At 33.9% G+C, this 18023-nt stretch overlaps 1 protein-coding gene across 1 annotated transcript in view; it reads right to left on the reverse strand.

Annotated features, from left to right (window-relative positions):
• Positions 1 to 8270: 8270 nt before the first annotated feature.
• The window catches only part of LOC145259691 (uncharacterized), a 40794-nt gene continuing 31041 nt past the window's right edge, over positions 8271 to 18023 (reverse strand). Inside the window, exons 9-10 of the mRNA XM_080117361.1 lie at positions 14166 to 14378; positions 8271 to 8948 (exon numbers count right to left, since the gene is read on the reverse strand). Of these exons, the coding sequence (XP_079973487.1) occupies positions 8826 to 8948; positions 14166 to 14378 (336 nt within the window). The 3' untranslated portion in view covers positions 8271 to 8825. The remainder of the gene's footprint in view (positions 8949 to 14165; positions 14379 to 18023) is intronic.

Raw genomic sequence — 18023 nt, forward strand, 5'->3', positions numbered from 1 at the left:
TACGTTTCATACATGGTACATTTTAAAGTCCTGTCCGAGGTCATCTTCAGCATTTTACTTCTAATATATGTTGAATCTTATCTGAAATTAATACGGACCCGTTTATACTTATATTGGTAGAGATACCCAGCATTGCCCAGGACAAAAGTAATCTTTTTCTTAAAACTTCTATCTCTCTCTTCCCTAAACCCCTCTTTCTCTACTCAGCCCATTTCTCTTTAGCTAGACATACATGTACCTCTCCTTTATATCACATTTTCTTTTCAAATTAGTACATAATACTCTCCCTCTCCAATATCTTCGTTGAATTTTAGATATTATTCATTCAAGACTATGCTGATCCAGGATATACTTTTGTTGTTTTTAGCTGGACAATACAAATGCACACGCACACAGACAACTCCCCATTATATATATTCATTCTCGCCCCTTGTCCATGTCTGGTTGCAATTACCTATCATTGGCAGTAATTATTCGTTAAAATCAGACTTTTGTGTCCTGGAAGGTTTGGTGCTTACCCAGAATTCAGCCCATATTTGGAGAAATAATTTCTATGAGGTTTATTAGCTGTGATGGAAAGAAAATGGTGTATTCTAAAGATGACATTAAATTGATCAAATATTATTTTTAAATAACAAAAATTTAATTGCAAGATTTTTGTTATATCTATTCACATTAATTGCTTAAAAAAATTTTATTTATAAAAATACTATTGATCAATTTACATGATTTTTTTTTTTTTTTTAGTATAGGAATTCTGGATAAGCAGCAAGGGTTCTAAATAATCCAAAAATCAGTAGTGGTAATTGTTTCTTTGTTTTTTGTTTTTTTTTTCTTTTTTCTTCTGCAGCTTACCTTATCTTTATCAATTTTTGTATACATCATTTATTAGCACCTTTCTTAGTGTAATTTATTTGAATTTATATATTCAATTCACTTCTGATTTAGTATTATTAGATTGGGCTTGTTCAGGAATGATAGAAACAATTTTATAAATACTGATGCAAATATATAATTTCAAGTTGAAATTATATCAACTTTGACAAATTCTTTTTATTTCTTTATTTGTCATAGATCTATAAAATTTGTAATTATTTCGTTTGGATGGTAAATTTTTAACATTACAAATGACACTGGATTAACGGGGTGGGTGTCAGACGTAAAATGACAAATTTAACACTAAAGGAAGTGCAGTAGGCATGCCTTTAGCACAAGTAACATCTACCTCAATATTGGATTGTATTTTATTTTGATGTACCTGAAAGGTGGTTAAATGATCAACGTTTTAATTTATGCATTATGTAAAAGGGGAGGGTCTCAAATGTCCAGTTTCTGAAATTGAATCTAATAACAAATTGACTGTTTAAAGTGGACTTGCAGAATTGTTTCAGTTGTATTTTTTGTGACTAAGTTCTAACCGGTTTTTAAGTTTCAAAGGTTTAATGAAATTTAGTTGAGGACGATTACAAGTATACATAATCTGGGTGAATGCAGAAACTTAGTTGCAAACACCTAACATAATGGTTAAAAAATGCAAGGATGTAATTTGTATGCTTTAACTAATAACTATATAAACTTTCTGTGTAGTATCAACTTTTTTTTTATTATTTTTTTACTAATCCACAATTAAAAAAAAAAAAAATTATACATATATATATATATACAGGGTGATCCAAAAGAACTCCCTATTCTCAAATAACTATAATATATTTTTGAAGTATAGTTTCTCCAATTAATGAACATGAGAACAAAGTATATTGCATGGACTTTTATTTAAAATTCAATATGGCCACCAGCTTTTCAAGTTGACTATGAATCACATCAACTGATTTCACAAACTCTAGTGGGATTGAACGTATTCTCCCTTCAAAATTGAAAACCAAATTCATATAACAGATCTGAAAAGAAAACAAAAGCATAGATTTAATTACCACACATTACGTAACATACACACAATTTGAATAAATTATAGTTATTTTAGAATAGGAAATTACTTTCGGATATATGTATATATAAGAAAATATATTACCTTTGTAAAAAAAAAAGAAAAAAAATCTATTTTATTTAAGTTCGAACTCTTGTCTTAAGTGATTGATGATAAAGTCAACTCTAAAATTTTGTCTATAAAGGCATTAAGAGAGTTAAACAACTTTTTATATATATTTCTCTGGATATTTTCGGTGCAAATATTTATTCAGAATTTTTCTTTTTTGTGTAATATATAACTCCATAGGTTGTGACTTTCTCTGCATCCCATTGTACATGTAAAGTATAAAAAAAAATCTTAAATTATGCAAAAAAAAAAATTTGATATGAATAAATGTATTTTTTTTTTTTTTTTTTTTTTCTTGTCAGAACCATTTGTGATATGGAAAACCAGTTACACTAATGACAAACGCGTTTTGTATGTTTTGTTTTTTTTTTGTTTGTTTTTTTTCTGTGCCAATGTCTTTAAAAATTGTATGACTGCTAATCCCTTCCTGTTGTCTCACTTTTTTTTTTTTTTTTTTTTTACTTTTTTATTTATATTAAATAAAAAAAAAAATTGAATATTTATATTGTTTCATTTTTTTATTTTTACATAATTAAAACTGCTCTAACTCTTACTCACACGTTTTTTACCATTTTGCTAACTTCCAGCAAAAGCAGTTAATGGTTAAACCGTATCATAGGTTGCCGTTAGGTCTAGCTTGGAACCCATCATCTATGTATTGAGTTAAATTCAATATTTGACCCACACATGACTTAGCTGGCCAAAAATCATGGATTGGTAGTAGTAAGCAGGAACACCTTTTTCTCTGGCTGAAAATTTTGGTCTTTCTTCAGATGTTGAGGATTTTATAGAGCGCCAGAACCTGCTCAAGTATCCTTGGGCCAAAGTATCATATCATCTCGGTATTAATGCGATCTAAACCTGGAGCCTTGCTGGGCTTAAGATATTTCGTGGCAGCTTTAAGTTCCATCTTACATGATAGGAAGATTGTTTCACTGCAATCTTCATTTGCTTCAAGCATCCATGTTTCTTGTTCAATGGTTTGACATTCAACAGTGGTTGATTGGCAACTTGGTTAGGAGTTTGGTTATTCTTTGTTGTTGGTTGACAGCATTCAGTTTATTTACTGTCTTCCAGGCTGCCTGGTCATGTTGATGTTAAAGATGACTTGCCAACGTTTCTTCCTAGCATTACTTAGTGAGCGCAACAGTGATTCACTAAGGTCAAGTGTTTGTAGAGAAGGTGTCATAGTAATTTGCGATGTATTGATTGTAGATCATCTTACTAGAGTCATGGAGACCAGGAATGTAGTTCACTCTGCAATCCCTTTGGAGAATTATTCTTCGCACACTGCCATATGGTGGATTGAAAAGATTCATATATCTACTTGAAACAGGCAGGATAGTAGCAATGTTATAGTCTAGGTCCAGTTAGCTTACAATAGGTGAATTGAGGCTTTGGCTTGATGGTGATAGGTTGGACAACTAGTCATAGCTTCACTACGGAAGGACGGTGTTAGAACTTGGGTATTGTTTGTCTACTACATTGTTTCAAATTGTGTTAGGACTGTGACAACATAATATTCCTTTCAATGTTTTGACTCTCGAGTATATATCTATAAAAGTGAAAATATCTGTACATTTCTCTACCAAATAAATGTCAATTTTCGGTAAGGAGTGTTGAGATTTGGGAAAATCTTTTTAATTGGTTTTCGTCCAGAAGTTTGGCTGTCAAGGGATCAAAGTTCAACGATTTGACCTTTTGAAAACTCTACCAAACTTCTCCCCCAATTTTGGGTCTAAATATTTGAAATTTTAAATGTAGATTACTTTGACATGGATTTAATTTGATTTGAGCCCCCCCCCCCAAATAAATCTTATGGAGTCAGTTTAAAAAAAAAACATTTAACCTCTGCGGTCTACCAAATTACTCGGCCAATTTCTGGTCTAAACATGACATTTCATATAAAGGGTATTTGGGCATAGGGCAAGTTTTTAATCGGTTTGGGTAAAAAATTTGAGCTGCCAAGGAGTCAAAGATTTTACCTTTGCTGTGTCTAGCAAATTACTCAGCCAATTTTGGGTCTAAACGTGAAATTTATACATAACGGGTATTCAGACATGTGGCAAGCATTTTATGAGTTTTGGGGTGAAAATTTGGCTGTCAAAATTGAAAGAGTTGACCGTTGCCAATTTCTACCAAATTCCTCCAATTTTGGGTCTAAAGACTTGAAATTTTAAATGTAGGTAACTTGAACATGGGGTAAAATTCTGTATTTTGATTTGAGACCAAAATAATAAACGTTGAGTGAAAATTGGGGTCAAAGTTTTAAAAAATCAAAATTTACCTCTGTGGTCTCTACAAGATTACTCAGACAAATTTTGGTCTAAACATTTGTAAATCTTACATTATATTCACACATAGGGCAAGTTATGAACAGTATAAGTAAATACCTTTTTAATTAATTAAAAATTAATTTAAAAAGAATTCAATATGGCGTTATGGAAAAATTAAAAGGTATTTAGTCTCGCTTCCAATTTTCGGATCTTAATCATGTCAAATCACACTTCAATTCCTTTTGACGGATTGATTGTTGCTATTTCTTCTGATGAGTTAGGTCCTGGATATGACCTAAAAACTATATCCGATGGTGAGGCCCCACCTTGCGGGCTCTGGGGAGTGTGGAGCCACCCTTTAATTGCCATTGCTCCCAGGTCCACTCTGACCCAGAGTGGTAGTACCTGTTAGGGTCCCAACTATGGGTTAAATAGAATACGACTTAAAAAAACAAATATACTATATTAAAAAATCGTTCTTCAAAATCACCAGATTCGGCATTAAATAACCTGAAAAAGGTTGATATGCCATAAAGCAACCAACCAAATCTGATGAGTTAAGGGCATAATAGATTCACTGATTAATATAATAATTGATTGATTTTGCGCTACGAAACACTGGCAAGAATTGTATAAGTCAACTGAATTAAAGGAATAAATTATAAGATGGTCAACATCATGAATTTTGGAATATAACTTTTTGTCATTTATCTCTATATAAATAAAATGAACTCATTTTTTCTCGTCTGATTTTGACCTTAATAGGATTAAAAATCAAGATATTTCATGCAAATATAACATGCACAAACGGCAGAACAATATCTGAGGTGTGTTATAGGCTTATTATTTCTCAAATTCCTCGATAATCTTAGATTTCTATACTTTTTCTGCTGAGAAGTCACGGCCAAAATCGGTTAAGATCAATGGAAGTGGTAAAATATTTTCTCTCTTATAAATTCCTCCTCCCCCTGCCACCACTTAACACCGTTTGGGGATCGTTCACAAGGAACAGTTGAGAAGAGAACACCAGTTTGGCTTCGTAGTTCTTTCATGTGAAGTTATTTAAAATCACTAAACTAAGCTGCAGTGCTCTGTGGCGCAGTGGTTAGCGTGCTGGACAATTCACATTATATTTTCACGTTCGCGTCGACCTACCGTAGTCGTTTTTTTTTTTTTTTTTTTTTTTTTCCTAAACAACTGGAATGGACTTTTCTTGGTGACCGAACTGTTAACGTTGCAGATGTTTTTTATTTTTTTTCACACTTTATTTTCCTACTTTTACTCATGACTCCGGGTTTGATCCTTCCTACTTACCTACCATAACATTTTTTTAAAACTCCTCCCCCTTGTCCCGGAAACAAACACTCGGGCAACGCCGGGTACCCCCGCTAGTTCTCTATATGGCTCTGTAATTACATTGAGCTTCTTAAATAAGGATTGATATATATTATAAGAAAATATATTTACAGAAATATATATTTGTTTAAGTGTGTATCTGTTATCTTATATACTTTTAGAGTAATGTGGTTCTTGCTTGATTAACTGTGTTGGACATATACTCTAGAGTCCAAACCATGAAAAGAATATGCGGTTGTCACAGCCCTAGTTATAACCCTTGTTCCATTGCAATAAGAAAAGATGGTTTATCTTTAACTTTGTTCAGTTTGGTTAGGTTATAGGATAGAGCCTATTCTTCAGTGAGCTCTCTGTCCCTATTGGTGTGATTGTAACTCCATGTATTACGGCTATAGAAGTTGCCAATAATCAGGTGGGGTTTTACTATCCCTAGTGCAGTTGGCAGGTCATTCGAACGAGGCTGAAAGTGATTTGTCGATGGATATAATTGTCATTTTGTTAGCTTCCAGTTGTGTACCCAACTCCAGCCTCCAGCCAGTCACATCAAATTTGACTGTTATGAGTCCTGGTTGATCTGGTACTCAGCAGTTACTCTGGCAAAGGCCTTGGGTGTTGAAGGGTCCTGTCCAGTGACTTATTACTACCCCCCCCCCCAACACACACACACTCAAAAATTGAAAAAGCAATGGTCACCAAGAACTATCACTGGAAGCAAAGGTTATTTAAGCCAAAAGAAAGAAAGAATAACCGTTTGATAACTGGATAACGTAACGATTATTCATAGAAAAGTCATACTGATTCTTCCCAAGTTTCAACTTTGGTCCTTAATGTTCATGTCTGGACAGCACCCCTTTGTAAAGTCTAGATGATTTACAAGTTCAGTCACAACCCTAAGTCAGCAGGTCAGTCTCAACAACATACAGTTCAGTGAAGAGAAAGCAAAGTATGGGTGATTTACAAGTTTAGCCACCAACTCTAAGTTTGCTGGTCAAACTTTAAACAACGTGCAAACCAGTGGGGAGTAAAGTGGAGTCTGGTCGGGTTTCTGTGATTTCTAACTGTCAGACCCTCGGCCTTCTGTTGACTTTGTTATATTGAGAACCTGAAGCCATAACTCCGCCTCTCTTGTCGATAATGCAGTATTGTTCTAATTTCTTGATGTTTATTGGTTCTTAATATGGGAGGATCCGCCCTTCTGACACTGGAATGGTCAACTGATTTACAACACGCCCTTTCTTTCTTCTTCATCTCTCCCCGCTACCATGAATGCGAGGAGAAACCTCCTTTTTTTTTTTTTTTTTAATAGAAAGGTCTTCAAAAATCATATCCTTCATTTAATTTGAAATCGGTTCTAATTCAGAATTCATCAGGGGTAGTACAGTTTTCCAGTCTGATTATGTACTAACTAAAGGGAAGTAACTTTTTTTTTTTTTTTTTTTTAACCAGGGAGTTAATTCCCTTATGCCGACTCATTCCTTGAGGAATCTATCAACGATCTGTGTATATCCAGAGAGAGGAATATACTGGATAGGGAGGGGAGAGATAGAGAAGCGATAAAAATATTACCCGGAATTGCTTGGGACCAGTGTAACTGCAAGTGAAAATAGAAATAATCACTTTAAATGGATAAATGTATGAAAATATTGCAACATTAAATAAACAATGAAAATTTCTTTGTGTGTTTTGCTTTTTTCAAATATTCGATAGAAAATTTTAGAGACATGACGCAGAAATAACAACCACTTCAGACATCTCGTCAAATGTTTTATTTACATCAGAAGGAAGGCAGATCACCTGAAAACGTGTCAGAAGTTAAAAAAGGCACAAGAGGGAGGAAATAGTTCATTAGCGAAATAAAAATATAGAAAGTGAGATTAGTAAAAAGATGAGTCGTTAAGGCAAGGCCTTAACTCCTGAGACCGGAAGATGCCTCGGCACGTCTTTGTTATTGTACCAAAATTTCGAATGAAACCAATGGTATTTATTGAACTGTCATGTCACAGTAATGGAAATATCCAAAAATTACGAAAAATTGAGATAGAAACTTAATTATTAAAGAAAATAGTTTTTGAAGGCAATTAGCAATAAATAGCTTACATAATAACTAAGGAGCAGGGGAGGTAATTCAGTTTTGAAAACAGTCAAAAACTACTTTCAATTTCAGAGAAATTTTTGAAATGAACTTGCATACTACATCAGCAGAATTTTTTTTTTTTTTTTTTTTTTTTTAGCTAATAAAAAATTCCAAACTGAGTTATACATTGTTATTTGTTATGTTTGGATTTTAATAAATCTTTCTTTGTTAACATTACAGAGTTATTTCCCTTGTGTTTATGTCACACGTGACAAAACAAACATGGTTGAAATCTTTTTTTCTTTGAATAATGGAAATGTGTTTTATGTAATACTAGCGGGGATACCTGGTGTTGCCCGGGTGTGGAGAGGTTTTATGGTAAGGATATTGAGCAACAGAGCCATAAAAAAAATGAAAATAGCAGTGAGTACCCGTGCAAGTGCAAAAAAAAAAAAAATTTAGCTGCAGTAGCCAGGCTCGAACCTGTAATGAAAAGGAGGTGAAAAAAAACCAACCATTTAGCCACCGCGACAAACAAGATTGGCCGGTTTCAAAATAAGACTAGTCATTACAAGGCATAAAAATGTCGACAAAAAAAAGACCCCTCCTTATAAAAAGAAAAAATGGCCCAATTGACGCTGAAAGAATGAATGTTTTTGGCCAATTTTTAGATTTTTGTCAGTCGAGAGACTGTGCTTTCAAGCGATACCAATTTTGTTAGTATTGGTCGTGTGTTGAAAGTTTCAGTGAAACATACACACACACTAACAGACGTCTGAGATTTATATCATAGATATTGCAGAAATATTTAACTAATTGTGAAATTACAATTAGGTAGATAACATTGCTTATTTGTTGAAAATGACTACAAAAGTAAATAGTTATTTTTTCGGCTGTTGAATTCCACTACAACAACAAAGAAGTACCGATGCCTCATGGTCGATGATCAATTTTTCAAGAAAGAGACAAGATTTTTAGGATTCCTGATCCACAAGTTGATAAATTTTGGAGTCCAGAGGTTTTTACAATTTTGCAAATTTATAAAAAAATGTTTTCAGTTCATGAATCATCTTTGCAAGCGGGAAGCTTTGAACTTCGACATTTTCTTTGTAGCGTAAGGATCCACCGCAGCATTCTGGTTCGTTGGCACTTGAAGAACGGTTTCAACAACTTCTTTAGCAATTGCTGGCTATAGAAACAATTGGAAAAGGAAGACATTAGTTAACATTGTTTGGAGCAACAGTTTTCTTTGAAAAAGTCTCCCCCCCCCCCAAAAAAAAAAATGATTTTAATCATTTGATAAAATAAAACAGATATATGTGTGTGTCTATGTGAAAATATTTAACCAATAAACTGTTAAACTGAAATTAACATGGCGATAGTAATCATATGGTTTATAATGAGCAAAATCGTTGAGTGGACGAATAACGCATACAAAAATATGTCAGCAAGTTGAAATGCAAAATGTTCATTTCAACTTGCCAACATTATTACATATACAAATAAAGTGGTTTAATTTTAAATCTTTCTTATCTGTTGATAGCTCAAATGGAAAGGAATGCAGATGAAGCACTAAATATTTTGATTTCGATTCTAGCTGATGGCATTGAACTCATTTTATTTTAAACTTCTGAAATCAGTACTATATATTAGGTACAATATAATATTCAAGAGAGAATTGGCTCTGTAATAATAAATACGAAATCTGCATTAATTAAAATATATTTAAGCATATTTTATGACCAGGCAAGGCCGGGTGTCCCCCGCTAGTCATTTAATAAAATAGTTTATAACATTTGTTTTTTTAATTTTCAAATTAACCATTTTTAGAATTTGCACCAACCACACAAACACACATATCGATTCCAGACTGCTTGGCATTAATTTGAAAAAATTTGCAAAAATTAGCATTTATGAATGTTTTATTATTGTTATATATATTTTTTGTAATTTTTTTTTCATTTTCGTATATACACAGGGTAGCCTACTTCAGAATAGGCTGATCTCTAATCTTTCTGTAATCAATTTTTTTTTTTAGATTAAGCTTCCTAATTTCTTAAAATCAACATCCAAAATGTTTTAAGTATGGTGTTTTTGCTGTAGCAAAGAAATAGTGATTGTGAAAGTCTACCAGAAAAATAAGCAAAGGATTATAGCCACCATGTTCCCCAGACTTGTCATGTGATTTTATCTTTGGGGAACTTTAAAACAAAATGTTTATGCAAATAATCCTCACAATCTAGACCAACTAAAAGGAGAACATTACCAATGCTATCAGGAGAATCACCAGAGAAGATCTACAGGCAGTATCTGCAAATGTTAAATGCGCCCAGAAATGAATAAATGTCAACGGAGAGCACTTCCAGCATCCTTTATAACACTACAGATAATTTAAGCAATAAAATAAGTTATCAAATTTAACAAATTTTAATTACTAATGATTATTATAATGTCCAATTTCTACTGTACACTCTTTAACTCTTATCCTTGAGTGGCCTCTTGGCCTTGATAATGAGTTGATACCTATGAAAAAAAAAAAAAAGAAAAAGTCCAATGTGAACAAGTTCTAATTGAATCGTCCCCCTAAGTAATCCAAGTTACAAAATTCCCACTGTTTACTATGCTAAAATCACAATGACTAATGTATACCTATTAACCCTTATCCTCGAGTGGCCTCTGGGCCTTGATAAGTGGTGACACCCTTGTAAAAAAAAAAAAAAAAAGTCTACAAATATTGAAAAAAAAAATCAAATGGAAATCAAAATAAAGGGAATTCCCTCTATGTCGATTCTCCCTATAATAAAATAAAAGGAAAGAAAAATTTGTATGTACCTGTAGTGGAATGAAAATATCATATTCCAAACATCATGTAAATTGATCAAATAGGTAGTTTTATTTTTAAATAAGAAAATCATTTTTAAATGGTTTTAAGTGATTAATGAGAAATCGTAGGCATTACAAGGCTATCCTTGCAAGGTTGAATTATTGTGGAGTTATCTGCCTTTGTTTCTTCAAGATTATTTAATAATAAAATGTGATTTTCTTATTTTTTAAAAACTTGATCAATTTATGTGATTTTTGGAATATGACATTTTCGTTTCATCACGGGTATGTACATCATACTGACATTTCTTTTATTTTTGTTTTTTTAACATAGGGGGAATTCTGGACAAGAACCCACAATGGTATCCCAAGAATTCCCTGTACTGAGGATTGAACCTTTAACCTATAGAAGATTTCCGAGTTTGACAAAGATTTTTAATTAATGGGAATTATTAGGCATTACAACATAAATCTCGCAAGTTTGAATTTAGTTATCTCGCTTTGTTGTCTTTTTTTATTATTATTTTCAAAATGGCGGGCAAGACAACTGCACGGTTCTGATATTCATAAAACTTGATTTTCTTATGTAAAAATAAAACTACTTGATCAATTTACATGATTTTTGGAATATGATATTTTTGTTTTGTGATGTATATGTACATTATTTTGGACAAGAACGAAAAAAAACTTATGACATAATTTTTTTCTTCAGCATTGATACTTAATTGGTCACAATTTCTCAAAACTAAAATTCTTGTGTAAAAACACATTCCATAACTAAAAAACAAGTAAAAAAATGGATCTTGGGCTTACTTTCAGCAGTTTCGCAACTCACTTCCCTTATTTTTTCCTTTAGTCCTCACATTCCAGGAACACAGTTTCTGGCAAAGTGAGAAGAATTGCTGTTTTCTAGGTCAGAATCTATTCCATCTAACCCTTATTGTTGGCAACCATGGAGTACCTTTTTTTAGCCCCTTACATCAAGTGGCTTGATGCCTTGTCTAGGGCAATTTCCATTAAACAAAATTCTTATGAATTCCTTACTATGCAAACAAATAACATAATACTCAGTTTGTTGCATCTTATCAGAGCAAAGGTTCACCAGTAATTTCCGAGAAAACTTTTAGAATAAATGTGGTATTGTGGTGACAACGTCAAGTGGCTTCATGCCTTGTTTGGAGCGATTTACATTTAAAAAAAAAAAATGTTCATATAAGTATATTCAATTTGAGTATATATTTTATATTTGACCGAGACTTAAATATGTTTAATATCTATTTGTTGTTGAAAGGATTGGGTACTATGATTTGTAGAAGACAAAATTGCAGTCAACAGGTAGGAGTGAATTCTCGCAGCTGAAGATTTGGAACACACTTCCTTCCTGGCTCGTCCAATCAGAAACCAGATGTAGCAGTCACAGAGAACTACTTTCTTAATCAATACCCCCCCTCTCCGAGTTCTTCGGCCACAGGCTGACCTATCAGCTAACAGCTTAAAAGTCTTGAGGGAACATCAATCAGTCAGAACCGGACCATCAGCCTAGCAACACCTATCCTCTCTCATCCCCTGTTCTACGGACATCTTGCTTTAGCATTGACGGCCTCCACCCGGAGACTGCTATTAGCTGGGGACGACACAGTACTGACTGACTGATGACGACCTCAAAAGAACTATTTTTTCCTTCTCCCTTTTTCACAGTCCAACCTACCAGTTCCTGCTACAAATAAAATATTCTTTGTTGTTATTGTTAAAAAGAAATTTGTTATTTCTTTTGTGCCTGGTTCTTTTATTATATTTACTAGTGAGGGGTACCCGGCGTTGCCCGGGTGTTTGGAGGTGTATGTGTGGTTTTGGGTAAATCAAAACTTCGGGGGGGGGGGGGTAAAATAAAAAAAAAAGTTTTGGTAGGTAAGTATGAGGCTTGAACCCGAACCCTTGAGCCAAAGTTGTAAATTAAAGTGTGAAAAAAAAAGAGTGCGACGGTTTTAACCATTGGGCCACCGCGAGATGCTAACGGAAAGACGTTTGAATTTATTTAATTACTTGGATTTGGCAGGTGCACGTTTTAATGACTTAATGAGGTCAACTTTTGACTGCGGGGTAGCATTTCATTTAGTGCGGGAATGCTTTTTTTTTTTTCCCCAAGACGGGGGTAGGGGGAAACATTATAGGAAAAGGCCTAACCTACATGCGGCGAGCAAAAACTGTTGAATATTTATCTTCCCGAAGTCGAGCAAATTAAATAGACAGGCGAGCTCCGTTGTTAAATCTGAGATATTACGATTTACATGTGATATAAAAAGTTTTAAAAAGTTGTTAGGTGACCGACCGCTTCTCTGAAAAAAGCCTTTTTGGACATACACAAAAAGCGAACATACATTTTCGCTTTTATATATATAGATTTAGGAAGGTAAAACAATTACCTCTCCTACACAGCTCTCAGTCACGTGACCGAGTTTATAAAAGATTAAACCGACAACACACACTCTTTCTTTCTTCCTAGATCTTGGACAGACAACAACTCCATGTGGAGCGAACCTGTCCCTCCTAACTTCTCTCTTGGGCCTCAACAGAACTCACCCGGCCTTTGGGCTCAGGGTTCGATTAAGTCGTGATTACAAACAAGCCAACACGGCAACCTCCACATACAAACTTCAATGCGATACATACAACTTTCCTTCTCCCACGATAATCAATGTCTTCATTCATGAATACTTTTCACGACTAACCAGTTTTCTTATTCGTACTAACGAAGATAACCAATAAAGCTGTTTTAAAATGTTACAATGAGATTTCATGTCTTCGTATTCTACATTTTGGCGACTGCTGACACGATGGCGAATATGCAACGCTCATTGACACCTTATTCTAAAGATTAATTCACATGATGACTCGAGAGATATTTGTTGAGATTAAACTTGAAGACGACCATATTGTAGTCAATAGAGAAACATTCGGTTTTCTACAGGTAGAAAGTTCTTAGAAAGAAACTCTGTTCATGGAAATCCTGTTTGATATTAGGTCCATAGAATAAGAAAGTGTTGGTAAAAAGACGAGTGTTGGAATGAATTAAAAACTGAATGAATGAAAAATGAATGGAAAAAATGAATTAATAAAAACAAATTAAAAAATTATTGAATGAAAAATGAATGAATTAAAATGAATTTAAAAAAATGAATGAAAAAAAATGAATGAATTAAAATGAATTTTAAAAAATTAATGAATGGAAAAAATTAATTAATAAAAACGAATTAAAAAAAAATTAATGAATGAAAAATGAACGAATTAAAATGAACAAAAAAATGAATGAAAACAACAGTTCAAAATAAAAGAAAAACCTGAAGCAAAAATTTATAAAATAAAACAAACACCTATTCACACCTGACATCTTTAAAAAGCCATGATTTACCCATGAAATATTGTTGCTACATTTGGGTTGGTGTATATAACATTAATCTCTTCATTTCAATCTAATAGGTCCCACACTATCAACTAAGCTTCAACCCCTGTCCCATCGACCATATATGCCTTTCTAGCAATTTCAATAAAAACCATGATAAAAATTGCTCCAAAATTTACAAACCTTTCTCGGAGTAGTATTTTTTGGTTCTTTCTTTTCAACTGTAACAGAAGCAGCCGGGGTAATTTCCTGGGGCAACTTCTCTTCTTCAAAGGACGGGGACTTCAGTATTGATTTTGGAGTGGCCTGCCTTTGTTTCACAAAATATTTATAAATATCAGTTGGGCTATTTATTTTCAAATTGCCCTCCATCTCAGTTGATGTGTTTTCTGTTGGCTGAAATAAAAATAACCTAGTATTTGAAATTGCTGATCCAAGTGACAGACACACGAATGAAGTAAAAAAAAAAAAATTTTAGGAATAAAAATGCAAAACAAAAGCAATTGTGTAATTTAGTAATTTTAAAACATATCATTTATATTATTCGTATTATTTCGAACAGATAAGTGATTGCAAACATTTACAAGAAAATCTACTCGAGTTTATTGTCCAGTCCTACTAGATCCACCCTCCCAGGCTTTACCTTATCTTTGAGAAGAGGTTAGTTTATTGCTAATCACCCGAGGTACACCACCATGGAATATTAAGGGAGCTGCTCAAGCATTTTTTCGTCGATCGGACTGGCTTTTCAAAATATCACTCAACCTATAGTTTTATTCAACTTTTTGGTTGGTTGGTTGTTTTTGTTTTACGGCATATCAACCCTTTTCGGGTTATTTAATGCCGAATCCAAAGATTTTGAAGAAAATTTTTTTTTAATAGAATATATTTGTTTTCACGTCGGTTTCTATTTAACCCATAGTTGGGACCCTAACAGGTACTACCACTCCGGGTCAGAGTGGACCTGGGAGCAATGGTAATTAAAGGGTGGCTTCACACTCCCCAAAGCCCACAAGCTGGGGCCCTCACCACTGGATATAGTTTAAGGTCATATCCAGAACCCCCATTGAGGGACTTTTACCCTCTGCAGGGGGGCAGTCGGCGTATTCTAATGCCCCACTGACAGGGCCTCAACTTTTTGGAGAGATGAATGAATATGACTAACAACACTCTACCTGGGAGCTCATCCTTCAAATTCCTTAAAATTTTTAGGCAACATGAATTGGAACAAATCATTGAAGACATTGCCAAGGCTGCTGCAAAAGTGATGGTCTCTCTCTCTCTCTCTCTCTCTCTCTCTCTCTCTCTCTCTCTCTCTCTCGTGTTAGGTAATTATTCACACCTGAGAGTATCCTATATCTCTACAAAGCCGCCATTCACCCATACATGTAGTATTGTCACCAGATCTGGGCTGGTGCATACACCACTAGCCTCACACCCCTCTTAGACAGGATTCCAAAATCCCTTCACTGTTGAGGTCTCTAGACACCGGAAAGCCTCCCACTCTAATTGTTTCTTCACTCAAACTGTTAGATTTTGAAATGCCCTTCTTGTTTTTATATTTCCCTGACTGTACTGACATGTGGAAGTTTAATTATAATATGAACAGACATCTCGCTACTCAACTCCCCACAATTTCCTGTTAGACATGATCATTATGTCCATGGAATGTTCTTGAACGGATTTACCAAACCCGTACACCCTCAATGTAAATATCCTATGACACTCAACAAATGCAGCAATTTTTTTTGAGTTTCGATATTTATCAGATGAATTTCTGTACAAAACATATCTAAGAACACTGCCAGATATATAAATTACCTTTGTGCGAAATTTGCAAAAGATAGGCTCAACCATTTCGGAACCTATTGGGAACTCACTCACACATACACACACAGTGACTTTTATGTAATAGTATAGATTTATTAAACTTATACTGGAAAAGAAATAAAATTTTAGTTGTAAGGGAGGCAACTCTTTTTATATTCTAAAATTTGAAAATATGAATTATTCACTTTGTTGATTTTTTTATTTATTTTAATTTTTCGGTCATAAGTTTGGTACTCGTACAGTTTAATCAAGACATTAAAAAATGAAAATATTGAAAAAAAAAAAAAAAAGGTTATATTGTGTGTATCCGTTTTGGACTGAAGATCTCCGAAAAAAATTCTACTTAATTTGACCAAGAAGTTTTTTTTTTTTATAGCAGAAAAACACGTTTTTATGAGAGTGCAATGAAGGTAGCCATCTTTGAATTTTTTGAACACGCCACGGGGAGATAACTCAGTTTAAAGTGCTGACAGTCTCTCCCCATCTTTAATACTAGCTTTTCTTCCTAAAAATCGAAACATGACTGCCTTTTACTCGGTATCATAATAAATTGTTTTTTCACTGTAAAAAAAACTACTTCATCAAATTAAGTGAAATTTTTTTTTTTTGAGAACTTCATTCTATAACGGATACGTACAATATAATCTTTTTTCAATATTTTCATTCTTTAATGTCTTGATTAAACTGTACAAGTACCATAAGTTTAAAATATTTCCAAATCACCAGTTGTCCAGGCAGGGCTGAATTAATTTGTTTTAAATAAAGTATAGCTGAATGGATTATTATAATGCCAATAACATGGTACAACAATAACAAATGAAAATTGGTCATAAAGAAGCAAAGTTTGGTAATTTTGCAGTATATTTAACAGCTGAGGAAAAAAATAATACAACTGAATGTTTGAAAATTTCACCATTAAAACAACATACGGACTTTACTATTCTGGTGATTACATGCCACAAGAAATGATGAAGAAAAATAAAAACACAAACAGATTCTATTCCTGAAGAAGGTGTTATATCACCAAAAATTTGATTATCTTTACTAATATATAAAAGGAACTTTGTATGTGTGCCAGTTTGTTCCCTATGGATTCAAAAATGGCTGGGCTGATTTTTTATGAAATTTCACACAAAGGTACTTTATGTGCCTGGTAGTGTTCTTAAATAGGTTTTGTATCGGAATGTTTTCGATAAGTATCGATAATCGAAATAATCCAATCAAAGAAGGAACAGGCAATTTTGACCAAAGTTAACACCTTACACAACCTAACATCACAAGTGCATTTCAGAAGCTGAAAGGCCCGACATATAAAATCAACAGTAGGTTCTTTGATATGACAGGGGCACGTCTGAAATTAATGCTTCTGTTTAGAGCACAATTGAAGCATAATACTTGACTTTTTCATTTTAAACTTTAATTCAAATCATTATATATAAAAAATAATTTTATAAAATCAACAGTAGGTTCTTTACAGTGCAATGTAGACTACAATGTATTGTGAACTAAGTCATTCCGGAAAGGCATGGGAGGCTTCCTCCCGGTGCACCACGATGGCCCCCTCCCCTCAACTAGAGCAAGCAATCTATTGATTGGATTTAAAAAATAGGAGGTTACTGATTTCAATGACAATAAAATATGGGAGTGTGAAACATTCAATGATCATCAGTTGTAGCAAAATGTAGTAGGAAAAATCAGGAACAAAGATAGGAAATAGTCAGTTTCGGCCTGCACCGCCCACCTCTAGAAGAGAGGGATTTCTTGGCTGTAATGACCGAAGAGAAAGAAGAAGGAGACAGAAAAAAGGCAGAAGAAAACTTGCTTTTCGCAGATTCGTGGTTCGTCACAAAGAACAATCCAACTGCCAGAACCACTTACACACAATCTGCAAGACACTGCCTGACTGCTTCCCAACGTCCTGCTTTTATAGCGGCCGGGAATTATATATTTGCATAATCGCGTAAGAGCACACGTGATTCCGCGAGAATTGTATGGGGTCAACGCCAATAAAAACCCATGGACGCCATCTAAGAACTCTCTTCCACCCTCGGCCCGCAACACAACAACAGATGTATCCAAGGTAAGCTCTTTATTTCCCCCCATTTCGGTTATTGCCAATTCCGCTACATCAGTCCCGGGTAATGTCGAGTCTCCGTACTAGTGAACAAATAAGTGTTTATTTTATTTTTTAATCCTGTATTGTACTGGCTT

Source organism: Euprymna scolopes, chromosome 35 (genome assembly GCF_053919585.1).
Source record: "Euprymna scolopes isolate OS-2025 chromosome 35, ASM5391958v1, whole genome shotgun sequence".
Lineage (NCBI taxonomy): Eukaryota > Metazoa > Mollusca > Cephalopoda > Sepiida > Sepiolidae > Euprymna > Euprymna scolopes.